This window comes from Amphibalanus amphitrite, unplaced genomic scaffold, assembly GCF_019059575.1.
Source record: "Amphibalanus amphitrite isolate SeventyFive unplaced genomic scaffold, NRLGWU_Aamphi_draft 000452F_arrow, whole genome shotgun sequence".
Classification (NCBI taxonomy): domain Eukaryota; kingdom Metazoa; phylum Arthropoda; class Thecostraca; order Balanomorpha; family Balanidae; genus Amphibalanus; species Amphibalanus amphitrite.
The window spans coordinates 117,592-131,872 of record NW_024881946.1 but is presented as its reverse complement, the minus strand read 5'-3'; the positions used below and the strand labels follow the sequence as shown (position 1 = coordinate 131,872).

General features: G+C 61.1%; 1 protein-coding gene across 1 annotated transcript in view; it reads left to right on the top strand.

Moving 5' to 3' along the window:
• Positions 1-14,281, top strand: part of LOC122391740 (rho GTPase-activating protein 32-like) — a gene marked incomplete at its 3' end in the record, with an annotated part of 146,115 nt that overhangs the window by 43,676 nt on the left and 88,158 nt on the right. The window contains exons 4-5 of the mRNA XM_043385959.1: positions 5,253-5,411; positions 8,730-8,966. Of these exons, the coding sequence (XP_043241894.1) occupies positions 5,253-5,411; positions 8,730-8,966 (396 nt within the window). The remainder of the gene's footprint in view (positions 1-5,252; positions 5,412-8,729; positions 8,967-14,281) is intronic.

Here is a 14,281-nt window from a genome sequence, read left to right as displayed (position 1 = left end):
GGGAGGGGAGGAACCGATGCTGACCGGCTGGTGGCCACGCTATGAGGAAGGGCTGGCGCTCGCTCGATCGAACTCTGTCGAAGAGCTGATGGGCGTGGCCTGGCCGTCCTGGGAGTGGGCGTGGTCTGAGTCAATGCGTGTTCTTGGTGGGCGTGGTCTGAGTCAATGTGTGTTCTGGGTGGGCGTGGTCTGAGACATGAGTCCGTGCGTGTTGGCTGTGGGCGTGGCTCTAATCCGTCCGTGTGGTCAGTGGGCGTGGTCTGAGTGTGTTGTCAGTGGGCGTGGCACAGCTTTGGCCGTGCGTGTGATCAGCGGGCTGGCCCGAGCTTGGCCTGTCCGCGTGACGAGCCTGATCGATTCCGGGCGCGTCATAGGTGCGCTTGGTCCGGCCGTGGGTGGTCGGTGGGCGTGGTCCGACTCACCGGCTGCGTCGACTGGTGGGCGTGGCCTGATTCCGGCCATACCGACCGGTGGGCGTGGTCCAACTCGCCAGCTGCGTCGACCGGTGGGCGTGGCCTGATTCCGGCCATACCGACCGGTGGGCGTGGCCCGACACGGCCGTGGGAAGGTGGGCGGGGCCTCTCAAGACGCCGTAGCGAGTCACAGAAGTGGTGTCGTCGGCACCCTTACCCCCACGTCAAAACAGCTAGTGACTATTGAGCTAGTGACTTTTGAGCTAGTACAAAAGAGCTAGTGCTTCAAAACAGCTAGTGACAACACAGCTAGCGCCAAAATAGCTAGTAATGCAAAATAGCTAGTGCATTAAATCAGCTAGTGACTAAACAGCTAGCGTCAATATAGCTAGTAGAGCAAAATAGCTAGTGCTTCATTATAGCTAGTCATAAGCGTAGGAACCATGGGTGCAGTGGGTGCAGTTGCACCCACAATAATTCTCCAGTGGGTGCAGACAATGTATTCTGCACCCACAATAATCTGGAACAAAAACCCCTTTTCTCATCAACACTACTTCCCATGCAGCACAACAAATTCAGGATATTTTGCCCACTTTCCACCTTTAGAAGCGTTTGCTACTGTGATGGTCTTCAAAACTTACATTTGCGCTCAAGTAAAAAAGGAAGCAACGGAACACATGTGATTGAACACATACCGATGACCCACTGTCAAAAGTTTTAGCCCGATACCTATCTTCGAAAATGGCTAAGTTAGCCGCATTTAGGTACTTTTTGCGGTAGTCAATATTGACATTATCAACGCTTCTAAATACACTTATCATCGGTAGGTACCTTTTCGACATGGTACACCCTCAAAGCTCACAAGGAGCCTCCGCTCGGGTGCCGCTTCCTACCCCCTCCCCCCCCCCGGCTTCACCGGCCATGGCTGGATTTCTGCACCCATGCACCCACAATGTTCCAGCCGTTCCTACGCCCATGTAGCTATAGAAATCGCTAGCGTCGACTAATAGCTAATAAGCAAAATAGCTTATTCGTAGAGCAGCTATTATAGATTCTTTCCCGACGAAGAGTCCCCACGGGTAGAAGGAGCAGAAGAGCACCGTAGTTTGACAAAATTATTTGGAATGCTAGGAGGGCAGAGGACGGGATCCCTAGGACAAACAACAAATTAGAAGCGGGGCACCGGGGAATTAACCCTCGCCCGCACATGCCATTTTCCCATCCTAGAACGCACATGGGGGCGCAGGGTGGTTGCCACCCCCCCCCCCCCCCTGCGCCATTTCGTTCCTGTTGGAGATAGAGCTTAGCGGTAAAGACCAAAAAGATTCTTTGGGAAGAGACAAATCCAATGATACCCAGTTTTACCTTCTCAGGTCAGTCATTGACCTTCCGGGTCAGGTCAAACTAAAAAATGTTGCTGTTTTGGGTCGCCGCTTGATATCAAGTGCGCTGCTTATCATATACCGATGACGATGTCGTTTTCTGGTGCCAAGCCAGCTAGAACCTCTTTGTCACACTACCCGACCAGGTTTTTGCTGCTGAGGTCATTTCAGGTCAAGTTAGTTCAAGGTCAATTATATGTGTTTGTATGTCTGTGTGTGTCTCTGTGTATACTGATGTGTGCACCGATTGTTTATGTGTCCATATTACATGAAATCATGATCTGAGAAGCTTTTACCAAAAATGCAGTCAAAAAACTTCACAAAAAGTAAATTCCGCTTGCCTAAAACGCAATTATCTTAGATGACCTAGGTTGACCTTGACCTTGACCTTGACATCTGAACATCGTCGAACAACATGTTCCATGATATAGGTGGGAGGTAAGACTGGTAAAAAAGGCCGAAATCAAGGTGTCAAAAGCTCACAAGGCCCATAGCCAACGCAAGATGTCGAGAATTGGCCATTTGGGTCATGACATGACCTGAAAAACAAGGTCATATCTCCGAAACCAAAAGTCACAGAATCTTGAAATTTTCAGTGGACATCAAAAAAGGATAGAGGAGCAGCTATGCGAAAAATCAGCCTTTTAGCTCTAAAAATGTTAAGTGCAGAGCAGAAAGTCTACCTGGGGGGGGGGGTGGCACCCCCCCCATGTGCGGGCGAGGGTTAAAGAGATGGCATATCGCGGGAAATACATATTTACAGTCATAGATATCTTGCATTTTTGAAGCGAAGTGAATGGGAAGGGAACAGAGGTCCAACGAAATTGCTATTTTGACGATAGCTATTTCGTCACTAGCTGTCTTGAGGCACTAGCTCTTTATGCTTCACTAGCTACTTTGACGCTAGCTGTTTTGTCACTAGCTGTTTCTAAGCACTAGCTATTTTGCTTCACTAGCTATTTTGACGCTAGCTGTTTTGTCACTAGCTGTTTTGAGGCACTAGCTGTTTTGTACTAGTTCAAAAGTCACTAGCTCAAATGTCACTAGCTATTCTGACGTGCACCCACCCCTAGGGCGATGGGATATAGGCCGGCGGGAGCGATCGGCCCGCTGGGTCATGACTGGGGTATGAATCTCACTCGGCTGCCGACAGCTTCCCGTCGGCGGCGGCCGTCCTGACGTCACTGCGCGGAACACAGGCCGGCCTCCGCCCCTCTGCCCCCGACTGGCGCCGTCCCGGTAATCTCGGTGTGTCGTGTCGGTCCCGGCGTGCATCGTCCGCGCCTCCTCTCCCTCCCCTCCCACACTCCCTAGCCGGCGCTGCTGTCCGTCGAACCGGACCTGTGAATACCGGGCTACCCCGCAGCGGACTACTGTCAGAGCTGTAAATGCCATCTGCTCCGCAGTGCGCCTCTCCCTGCTCGGCTGCCGCTGCCGCCGTTTGGATGGCACCCAATTGGATGCAGATTGGTCGCGAGTGCAGGCCATTGCTCGGCCGTGCCGCCGGGGTCTGGTGCGGTCTGGACGGCCGTGCCGGGGAGGGGGAGGAGGGTGGAGGGTGCTGATGACGGCCCCGGTGACGGTGAGGAGGGCAGAACGGATGACGCCGCGGTAATGGTCTCAGTAATACGCAGCAAAAGACAGAGCCGGTACTCGGCTGATAGGCCGGGAGCTGGGGAATAGACGGGCGAGATATCAGTTGGGCCAGTGACAGGCGCACGCCGCCACCGCAGTGAGCGCGGTCAGTCAGTCGGCCGGCCCTGCGGGACTCCGGTCCTCTCGCGCCGGCAGTCTCACACTCCCGCCTGGGACCGGGCGCGGCCTCGAGCTCTGTGATCAGATCACTGCGCTCCGGGTCAGCCCCGACATCGATCGAGAGCGCCGGCCTACATCGAACCGCGGAGAAGTTTTCAGTCCCATTTGTCTGATGCATTTGTTGAGCGGGGCGGGGGACGGGGACGGCGGGCCCTTCGCAGATCGTGTGCAGACTAGTGGTGTCAATTTCAGAAAACGTATGTTTAATGTCCGTCCAATGTCCAATACTTACGTCGACTGTCCGTCCAAAAATGTCCAAGCCAGCCATTTGTCCAAAGATGTCCGACATCTACGCAATAGTTTACACTCAACACCGTTATTTGATTCGCTTTTAATGTATCGTTACCAGCTCAAAAGTGTTAATCATATGGAAAACTGAGCTTTCTAATGGCCAATCAATGTTAAACACGATTACTTTATAAAAAAAATGAGGTGTAGCAAGCGATTGTCCAAAGTTGTCCAAAGCCTGCTGTCATTGTCCAACCAAATTCCGAATTGGACATTGGACAAAATCGGAATTCCGAAGATTCAAGTTCCGATTGACACCACTAGTGCAGACGAGGGGAAGTGTTTGCAGCGGGTAGTGTACAGAGCACTCGAAGAAATGACATAGTACTGGGAGTCTTTTTCAGCATTTGAAAGGCCCGGTGTTGGAAGCATTGATCGTGATGCTGTAAACGTTTAGACATCCTTGGTGGTATTATCTGATGTTAAAATTTCATTGAAATTTTAGTCCCTGGTTTTCATCCGTATTACCTAACTAAGCTGACAACGCGTTTGTCTGACCGTTATATTTATTGTCATTGCCATTGTTGTTTTGTCCCTACAATACACTGACCTCTGTGCCCCCGCCAGTATACTGACCTATGTGTTCCCCGGCTGTGACTGACATATGGGCTCTGTGTATGTTGTCCTCTGTCTTCCCCGACTATATGCTGACCTCTGTCTCTACCCCTTCCCCGACAGTGACCGTGACCGACCTATGTGTCCCCTGCTGTGGCTGACGTCTGTGCCCCCGCTGTGTCCACAGAGCGGGCTGTGCCTGTCTTCGGACATGGAGACGTCCCGCGACAGTACTCTGACCTCTGTGCCCCGCTGTGTCCACAGAGCGGGCTGTGCCTCTCCTCGGACTCCGCGGCAGTACACTGACCTCTGTGCCCCCCGCGGCAGTACACTGACCTCTGTGCCCCCGCTGTGTCCACAGAGCGGGCTGTGCCTCTCCTCGGACTCCGCGGCAGTACACTGACCTCTGTGCCCCCCGCGGCAGTACACTGACCTCTGTGCCCCCGCTGTGTCCACAGAGCGGGCTGTGCCTCTCCTCGGACATGGAGACGTCCCGCGGCAGTACACTGACCTCTGTGCCCCCTATTGTGTCCGCAGAGCGGGCTGTGCCTCTCCTCGGACTCCGCGGCAGTACACTGACCTCTGTGCCCCCCCCCCCCCCCGCGGCAGTACACTGACCTCTGTGTCCCCGCTGTGTCCACAGAGCGGGCTGTGCCTCTCCTCGGACATGGAGACGTCCCGCGGCAGTACACTGACCTCTGTGTCCCCGCTGTGTCCACAGAGCGGGCTGTGCCTCTCCTCGGACATGGAGACGTCCCGCGGCAGTACACTGACCTCTGTGCCCCCGCTGTGTCCACAGAGCGGGCTGTGCCTCTCCTCGGACATGGAGACGTCCCGCGGCAGTATCCGCATCCAGCACCTGACCGGCACCCGGCCGCCGGTCGGCGAGCCGCGCTTCCCCAAGCTGGAGGAGTGCGCCCACTTCCACTATGAGGTGGTCGAGCTCGGCCCGCTGCTGGTAAGTGAACTGACCGACCCACCCGCCGGCCCGCTGCTGGTGAGTGAACTGATAGACCCACCCGCCGGCCCGCCGCGGAGAGCGAGGGCGGGTGCGTCCTGTCGGTGGCGGGTAGCGGGTGCGTCCAGTGAACAGACCGACCCACCCGCCGGCCCGCTGCTGGTAAGTGAACTGACAGACCCACCGTGGATAGTGAGGACAGGTCCTCTTGTCGCTGTACCGGCTAACTGCAGTGTCCTGCAGATAATGGTTAGAAACGCTGTCTTTGGCACTGATTCCTTGCATCCGGATGCGTTCACCGCCATCCAATCTTATTAAGCTGCGCCATTGTCACCACATTCAGGACGCTGGACATTTTCATTGCACATGTGTCTGATCCCAGCTTCGTTCTCGTTTGCCTCCTTCCGCCCCTGAATCATGTGTTGTATAGTTGTTCCCCCTGAGTCCACTGTCACCTATCCGCCCTCCTCCCTCCCGTGCCTCCCTCCGTGCCGAGCTGCCCGCCCTCTCACCTGTCCTGATGGGTCTGCTACGGGAGCAATCACGGCCCGCCGAGCCGATCGGGAGCAGGGCGCTCCCTCCTCTGACGGCGCGGTAATAGTGTAATGGGATGTGGGCATTGATTACCGCTGTGTATCAGAGGAGGAGCGCGTGTCTCGGGTGGCCCGCCCCGCCCCCTGGGTGCGTGTGGGACGCGGGATGGCGTGGGCCCGGCGTATTAGCGGGCGGGCGGGGGCGGGCGGGCCGGGGGGGGGGGGGGGCTCCCAGCGGAGTGATCAGCGCGGTGTGAGGGGATGTGACGGCTAATGTCGCTGGCAAACCGCGGAGCCGCCTACCTACCTCATATTGTGGTCGCTGATCGGAATTCAATAGAGGCCAGCTTACGGAGGCCGCAAGCTGGTGTCATTAATTCGGAGGACCAATATGGGGCATATTTGGTCGTAAGTTGAACCTAATTAGCATGTTATATTGACATTGTTTCCTGTCTTCGTTGCTTTATGGCTTGCTGCCACTGACGCATTATGTTCCATCGGGGTAACATCACCACTGAGTTTGACTCGAAATATGTTTGATATTAGCTTTGCTGCTGTTATATCGATGGTTATGGCCTTCGGCCGTTAGTCGGTCCGCTGCTCCAGTCCGCTGTGGACTGTGGACTGTGCTCCGCTGCTCCGGTCCGCTGTGGACTGTGGTCCGCTGCTCTGGTCCGCTGCTCCGGTCCGCTGTGGACTGTGGCCCGCTGCTCTGGTCCGCTGTGGACTGTGGTCCGCTGCTCTGGTCCGCTGTGGTTGGGCGCTGGTCCGATCGGCTGTGGACTGTGGCCCGCTACTTTGGTCCGCTGTGGACTGTGGCCCGCTGCTCTGGTCCGCTGTGGAGCTGCTCTGTTCCGCTGTGGACTGTGGTCCGCTGCTCTGGTCCGCTGCTCCGGTCCGCTGTGGACTGTGGTCCGCTGCTCCGGTCCGCTGTGGACTGTGGCCCGCTGCTCCGGTCCGCTGTGGATTGTGATCCTCTGTCCTGGTCCGTGGTGGTCGGTCCGCTGATCTGGTCCGTTGTGGACTGTGGCCCGCTGCTCCGGTCCGCTGTGGACTGTGGCCCGCTGCTCTGGTCCGCGATGGTCGGGTGCTGTTCTGGTCGGTTGTGGACTGTGGTCCGCTGTAGACTGTGGTCCGCCGTGGACTGACCCGCTGCTCTGATCCGCGATGGTCGGTACGTTGCTCCGGTACGCTGTAGACTGTGGCCCGCTGCTCTGGTCCGCTGCTCTGGTCGGCTGTGGACTGTGGTCCGCTGTGGAGCTGCTCTGTTCCGCTGTGGACTGTGGTCCGCTGCTCTGGTCCGCTGCTCCGATCCGCTGTGGACTGTGGTCCTCTACCCTGGTCCGCGGTGAACTGTGGTCCGCTGCCCTGGTCCGCTGTGAACTGTGGCCCGCTGCGCTGGTCGGCTGTGGACTGTGGTCCTCTGTCCTGGTCCGCGTTGGACTGTGGTCCTCTGCCCTGGTCCGCGGTGAACTGTGGTCCGCTGCCCTGGTCCGCGATGGTCGGGTGCTGCCCCGGTCCGCTGTGGACTGTGGCCCGCTGCTCCGGTCCGCTGTGGACTGTGGCCCGCTGCTCCGGTCCGCTGTGGACTGTGGCCCGCTGCTCTGGTTCGTTGTGGACTGTGCGGCCGTCAGCCGTCGGTCGGTCTGTTTGACTCACCGTTCCGCGCGGACAATGCTGGATCGATTGGGTGGTCTCTGGCCTTAGGCCTACATGTCCTCATTGGGGTGCCAGTGGCTGGCGGTGGATGTGGCATTGTCCAGGCTCTGACCGCTACGGAACGATGACTGCCGCCCGGTGGCCCTCTCTGTTTTACTGACTAATGGACTAGACTCGGGGACCCGTCGAACGCCGTTCCCCGCTATCTACCCTGAATTCCCGGGTGCACATGTCTGCCGGCTGGCGGGCCGCAGAGGCCGTGTATACAGCGCGCGCGTTATGTCACAGCGGCGCCGCTGTTTATTTGAACTCGCGTCTCACAGCGCCGGGACATTGAGGCAGCCGTCTGGGACACACGTCTGGTGCAGCTCACACTCCGGGCTCATGTTTCAGGGTGACAGCGTGCAGACGGTTCCCGGGAATCCGAGCAGAGTTCCCCGGACAGACCCCGGCGCAGTTTACATGTTTGGGATGCTTCAGCCGTGTTGTTGATGTATAAACCATGTTTGTCGTGGCTAAAAGGTCAGATAAGCCCCAGTCTTACTTGAGCTAAATATACAGTCGTGCTCTCCCAGAGAGCTGCTTTCCAAACGAAGTCATTGTCGGGATCTCCGTCGCTGGATCCGGCTAATTTTCCCCTACTTCAGGCTGTGGGTGTACACTGTACAGTTCCTCTGCCGCCGACTCTCCCTTGTGCTCAGCTGCTGACACCAACAGCTTTGCCTGCCTATCCTGGGCCGGCGCCCTTCCCACCCCTTACCGCTGCCCGCTCTGGCCCGCTCTACCTCCCTCTGACCCGCTCTGCCTCCCTCTGACCCGCTCTGCCCGCTCTGCCTCCCTCTGTCCGCTCTGACCCACTCTGCCTCCCTCTGACCCGCTCTGACCCGCTCTGACCGCCTCCCTCTGTCCGCTCTGACCCGCTCTGCCTCCCTCTGACCCGCTCTGCCTCCCTCTGCCCGCTCTGACCCGCTCTGACCCGCTCTGACCCGCTCTGACGTCTCCCTCTGCCTCCCTCTGACCGCCTCCCTCTGACCCGCTCTGCCTCCCTCTGACCCGCTCTGCCTCCCTCTGACCCGCTCTGCCTCCCTCTGCCCGCTCTGACCGGCTCCCTCTCTGCCGTGTGCAGGTGCAGCTGTACGACGAGGAGCTCAAGTGGTCGTCGCACGCGCCGGACGAGGAGGCCGCCAGCTACCTGTCGCTGCAGGTGACCTCGTTCGGCCGCTCCTGGGTGCTCCGACGCACCTACGACAACCTGCGACTGCTCGACACGCAGCTGCACCAGTGCGTCTACGACAGAAAGTACTCGTGTCTGCCCGAGCTGCCGCTCGAGGAGAACCTGGCGCCCATCGACGACAGCCTACAGGTGGGTCGGGTCGCCCCTCACTGGCGGACAGGGGAGGGGAACCGGGGGGGGGGGGAGCAGGGAATGTGGTGGGTGAGGTGTTGGTCTCATTTCAGCCGGACCAGGTGCTTTTTCAGCGTTTTTTTTTTTTTCACACCGAAGAGGTAAGATGAACGAGCGCCATGCAATCTAGCCGATGCGGATGGATGCAGTCCACGCGTGGCCATGCAGGTGTACGGCGCCGCCATCTAGTGGCTGTTTTTGTTACCACTAGTACATGCCGCTGCCGTGAGATGTCGCTCAGACACGGCTGTCGCCCACTGGCCGGTCTCTGTTTAGTATGCGGCCCGGCGCTGCGGCGGCGATGGGTCGTCGTCGGCTGGCCGGCGCCGCACCATCCACGGGGCTTTGTCCAGCCATGAACCGGGCCCTGGAGAGGTGCTCAGGGGAAGGGGGTGGGGCCTGGACGGAGGAGACCGGGGGCGATTCGGAGTGGTGATGACAGATGAGGAGCAATACTGATACACGTCGATGAGGGGCACAATTATCACTATATCGAACCAGATAGCCGGTGGTCTGATAGCTTCATGCTCTGAAGCATCTTGCAAACGATTTCTTGTAACCTGGCCCAAGTTCATCGCCTATGTCCGTCTTTGGAAGGAGTCATCTCACCGACTGCCCGAGTCCCGCCCTCCTGCCGTCCCGCTGCTGGGCAGGGGGGCGGGGGATAGTGTAGGTCACGCGCACCTCATCACTCCGCCCGGGGCGGGGGGCTGCGTCTCACGCTTACTGAGCAGTGGCTGAGTGGAGGGAGGGTCGGATGAAGACGGTGTCCGTTTGGCCGGCGCCCGCCGCTCGGCGGACATCTATTGTCGGCAGAAGATGGAGCGGCCGGCAGTTATATGAGTGACCTGCGAGGGGCCGCTGTGCTGCGGCGCGTGTCTGCCGTCGTGCCGCCCTGTACATACACACACACACACACACACACGGAGTTTATTGGCATAGTACATGAGGTACATCGAGTACGTATCACGGAGAGTTGGCGCAAAAGCCATGGGCTTATCTCGAGGCGCCAAATCTCGACCTCTTCACTATCTCCAGTATCACTACCACTACCGCCATACGGGGGAGGACAGCCGAGCCGCGCGGTCCGGGCCGGCCGGCCGCCGGGTGTGACGCCGCGGACTGAGGGCGGACCAGGGCGCTCCCGTCCCATGCATATCGATACCGCTCTCCGGCGCCGCTCCCCCAGGGGCGAACGTGACGTAATCGCCGCGGTATCACACTGCTGAGTGCTGGCACGCCCCTGGGAGTCTCCGTCGCTCTGTCGGCCACCCGGCCCTCTGTCGCTCTGCCGGCCGCTCCGTCCCTCTACCTTTCTGTGTGTTTTTGCCGGTGTCTGCTCGTTGGTTCCTGCGCTGCTCTGCCGGCGTCTATCAGTCCCCGCTCTGTCTCCGGGAACGTTTGGGCGGACGGCTGACGACGGCTCGGCTCCGGCCGACTGCCGCTGCAGCTCACACCCGGCCCTAAAAGCCGCCGGCCGTGACCAGAGCAGTTCGCCTGCCGGCAGACTGCTCAATCAAATCAGACCGCTCTCGGTAACACCCCAGTTAACCCGGGCGCGGCCGGCGCGGCGGACCGGTCCCAGAGACGGACGGCCGCGGAGTCGCAGGCACTCGGGGACTCGGCGGGTGGGAGCAGCTTCGTCTGAGCTGCGGTAAATGCACCGAGGGTTTCAGCGTGGCAACCCAAAGGTCGTCGGTTCGCGTCCCGCCCCGGGCGACGCCTTTTGTCGTAATAGCGACGTGCTGTGCATGCTGAATTATCTCTTGGCGCCTGCATTGGCGCCGCCGAGACTGGCCGACGCCCTGGGGCGGGCTGGGTATGGCCTTTGTGGGTACTACTCGGCAGCGCGGGCACGCCCTTCCTCCCGGGACGGCGGCAGCAGCTCAGCCGAGAGCCGCGGCAGCTCAGCAGAGAGCCGCGGCAGACCGAAGTCCAGAGCCGCTGCAGGCCGACGGAGAGCCGCGGCAGCTCAGCAGAGAGCCGCGGCAGCTCCGGTCCCAGACCGACGTTAGGGAACGGAGAGCCGCGGCAGCTCAGCCGAGAGCCGCGGCAGCTCGACGGAGAGCCGCGGCAGCTCAGCCGAGAGCCGCGGCGGCTCAGCCGAGAGCCGCGGCAGCTCCGGTCCCAGACCGACGTTAGGGGACGGAGAGACGCGGCAGACCGACGGCGGGGAGGTGATGTGTGGATCATGCTGAGTCTGGTCTGTACGCTGATGATATTTACTGGTGACGGGTGGATCCTCGAGGGTGGAGGTGTCGGCACGGTGAAGTTGTCGGCAGTCCAGTGTCTCCCAGCAGCGCCCACCAGTCCCCGCTGGGGGCCGGTGACCGGTCAGTGCCCCTTCGCCGCCCAGGCCACAGCCCTCGTGCAGCGTGCACCCACCGCTGACCCTGAGACGGCAGCCCGCCCCGCCCCCGCTGTGCCGAGCTGCAGCCGTCGACAGCTGCGTCACGGCTCCATTAGGCGGCCATGATGACGGTGTGATGACGGCCCCCGCTGGATGTATGACGGGTGATGAGGCCGGCGGTCCCTGGTGACTGGCTGCAGGCCGCCGCGGCTCCGGCGACTCTGCCTCTCCCTCCCCTCCCCGCGTCCGGCTGTGCTGGAGGTGCCGGCCCGCCGGGAGGGCCCGTGTCGGACGCCGGCTCCCGGCGCTCCCCGTCTTCCCCGGCAGTTTTTGTGGCCCAGTCTGCCTCGGATCTGGCGATGCGGTGCTGTGTCGGCTGATGTGATAGGGCCGCACTAAAGAAATTAGGTACCTAGTGAAGAAGACTGCACCTGCCGGGACACAATGTCCCTTAGACGGTGTCTCTCCGGACCGCTGATTGGCGGATTTAAAACCCCTCTGCCAGCCTGCCGGCTTTCAGACCAGCTCTGCCGTCTCCGCCAAATCGATGGAACGTCCTGTGGATGGGAGCTGTGCTCAGCCGAGTGGCACAGACCGTCTCGTTTCGGCTCGTTCCGGCCCCCGCCTGCTCCCGGCTGGTTCCGGAGGAAGCCCTTTGTCGTTGGTCTGGTTTTTGGGACGCCGGACGTTTGTCTCAGTGAGAGCGAGACATCCGGAGATGTTCTACCCTTCCATCGGCACGCGGCCGCGCCACTCTGTTTTCCCGAGGGTGTTTAAAATGTATCAGCTGCTGGCTGATTAAGATGTATGGACTCGGCGAGTCTGAGACGCTTTGAGCCGGGTTATCTGGGCTGTGCTATCGGAGCTGGGATGAGTGGGATGGGCTCTGGTCTGAGAGGGGTGGCGCGAGTCGAGGCCCGGCTCGGTGTTTGCTGCGGAGGCGGCCGGAGCTGCCGCCCCTCCCTCACGGTGATGTCATCCGCTCACCGCCTGCATGACAGTCTCCTGGCCCGCCCCTCCGCGGTGAACCCTCTCCGCGGACACTGTGCAGACACCGTGTGAGGCCTGCCGCTCGCAGCTCCACCGCCTCCATGCAGATGACGCGCGTTAATCTACTTATACAGCCCTCCCGATGGTTACATGTGTAGTGCGTGGGTCTTCGCTGTCGGGGCGGGAGGAAGGGTAGATCAGGAAGTGAACATGGGAGTGGCCGGGGGAGGGGGGATACTCCGCCGCAGCTGGCGCTGGAAATGTCCGCCTAACTGCCGGGACCGGCACCATAAACTGCTGAGGACCTGTCGCCCCCAGCCGTGCGGTGCTCCGGGGTATGTGTCCGCCGTGTGCGGCTGCGGTGGCGACGGAACGCACGGCATTGACCAGTGAGCCACGGGGCTGAGCTGTGAGCGGCGCGGCGACCGGCGGGGCTGGCCGACGGCGGGGTCCGCGGGGCTGACCTGGACGCTCGATATCGCCCCTCTGCCGGCGGCGCCCAGGTGACGCCGGTGCCGACACCCGGTCCGTCCGCCCGCCTGCTGACTCAGCGCCCTACCTGCCGCCGCGCCGCCCCGCCGGAGCCCATTGATTGGGCGCGGCCGGCCGGCGCCTCAGCCGGCCATCAAGTGGTCTCGGCGCCGGCCGGGAAGCCCTGTAGCTGCAGTGACACGGCTCTGGGCGGCGACCAGTGTCGGAGGCGAGCGATACGACCGCGGCGAGTCGACCTACCAGCCCGACGGGCCGGCACGGGCGTCCGACAGAGCTCTGTGGCGCTCCCCCCCCCCCCCGCCGCGCGCTGATCCCGGCCCGTCACCGCGCCGAAAAACAGGCGCTCCTGTGTGATTCAGAAGCTGCGGGGCGGCTGGTTTGCGAGGCTGCAGTCACATTGGCTGCGTTTGATGGCGCCCCGAGGGGATGGCTGCTGATCGGATATGCGTGCTCCGATGTTTGGCTGGTTGGGATGATGCTCTGAACTATCCCAGCTGGAGCCCGGCGTACTGATACGGCGTGCTGCCCCGATCGTGTCAGCCCAACTGCGCCATATCCCGGGCGGTGAGCCGGCCGGGGCGCGCAGTGTGTGTGTGCGTCTGACCCTGGCCCGGCGGCGGCCGGCGCCGTCTGACCGATCGGTCACGGTCGTTGCCGTGTGACCGATCGGTCACGGCCGCCAGTGCCGCCCATCGGTCACCGGTGACCGTCCGTCACGGCGCGCCGACTGCTATTCCAGAGGTGTGCTGAATAATGCAGCCGGTCCGCCCGGCCGCCCGCTGCGTGGGGACGCAGTGTGAACACACGCCGCACGGAGAGCCAGCCGCTCCTCTCCTACAGTCGGTGTTGGGACGGACGGAGCCGGCAGATCCGCGGCGTTCTCAGGACGGAGCCGGCAGATCCGCGACGGTCTCAGGACGGAGCCGGCAGATCCGCGGCGTTCTCAGGACGGAGCCGGCAGATCCGCGACGGTCTCAGGACGGAGCCGGCAGATCCGCGGTCTTAGGACGGCAGATCCGCGGCGTTCTCAGGACGGAGCCGGCAGATCCGCGGCGTTCTCAGGACGGAGCCGGCAGATCCGCGACGGTCTCAGGACGGAGCCGGCAGATCCGCGGTCTTAGGACGGCAGATCCGCGGCGGTCTCAGGACGGAGCCGGCAGATGCGCGGCGTCTGGACGGACGGAGCCGGCAGATCCGCGGTGTTTAGACGGCAGACCGCGGCGTTTGGAGCACCCGGCAGTGGCCGGCCGGTCCGGGAGTCTGACCGTGACCGGGCGGGGGCGGGGCGGCCGGCGCCGACCGGTCCCCGCCGCCGGAGACGTCACGATGACGTCACTGGTTCACTGGCCCGCCGGTCGGGGCGGACAGCAGGCACAGCACAACTGCGGAGAACGTAATCTGCTGTATTGGTTATCTTTTTATGACAATCGTGTTTTTTTCT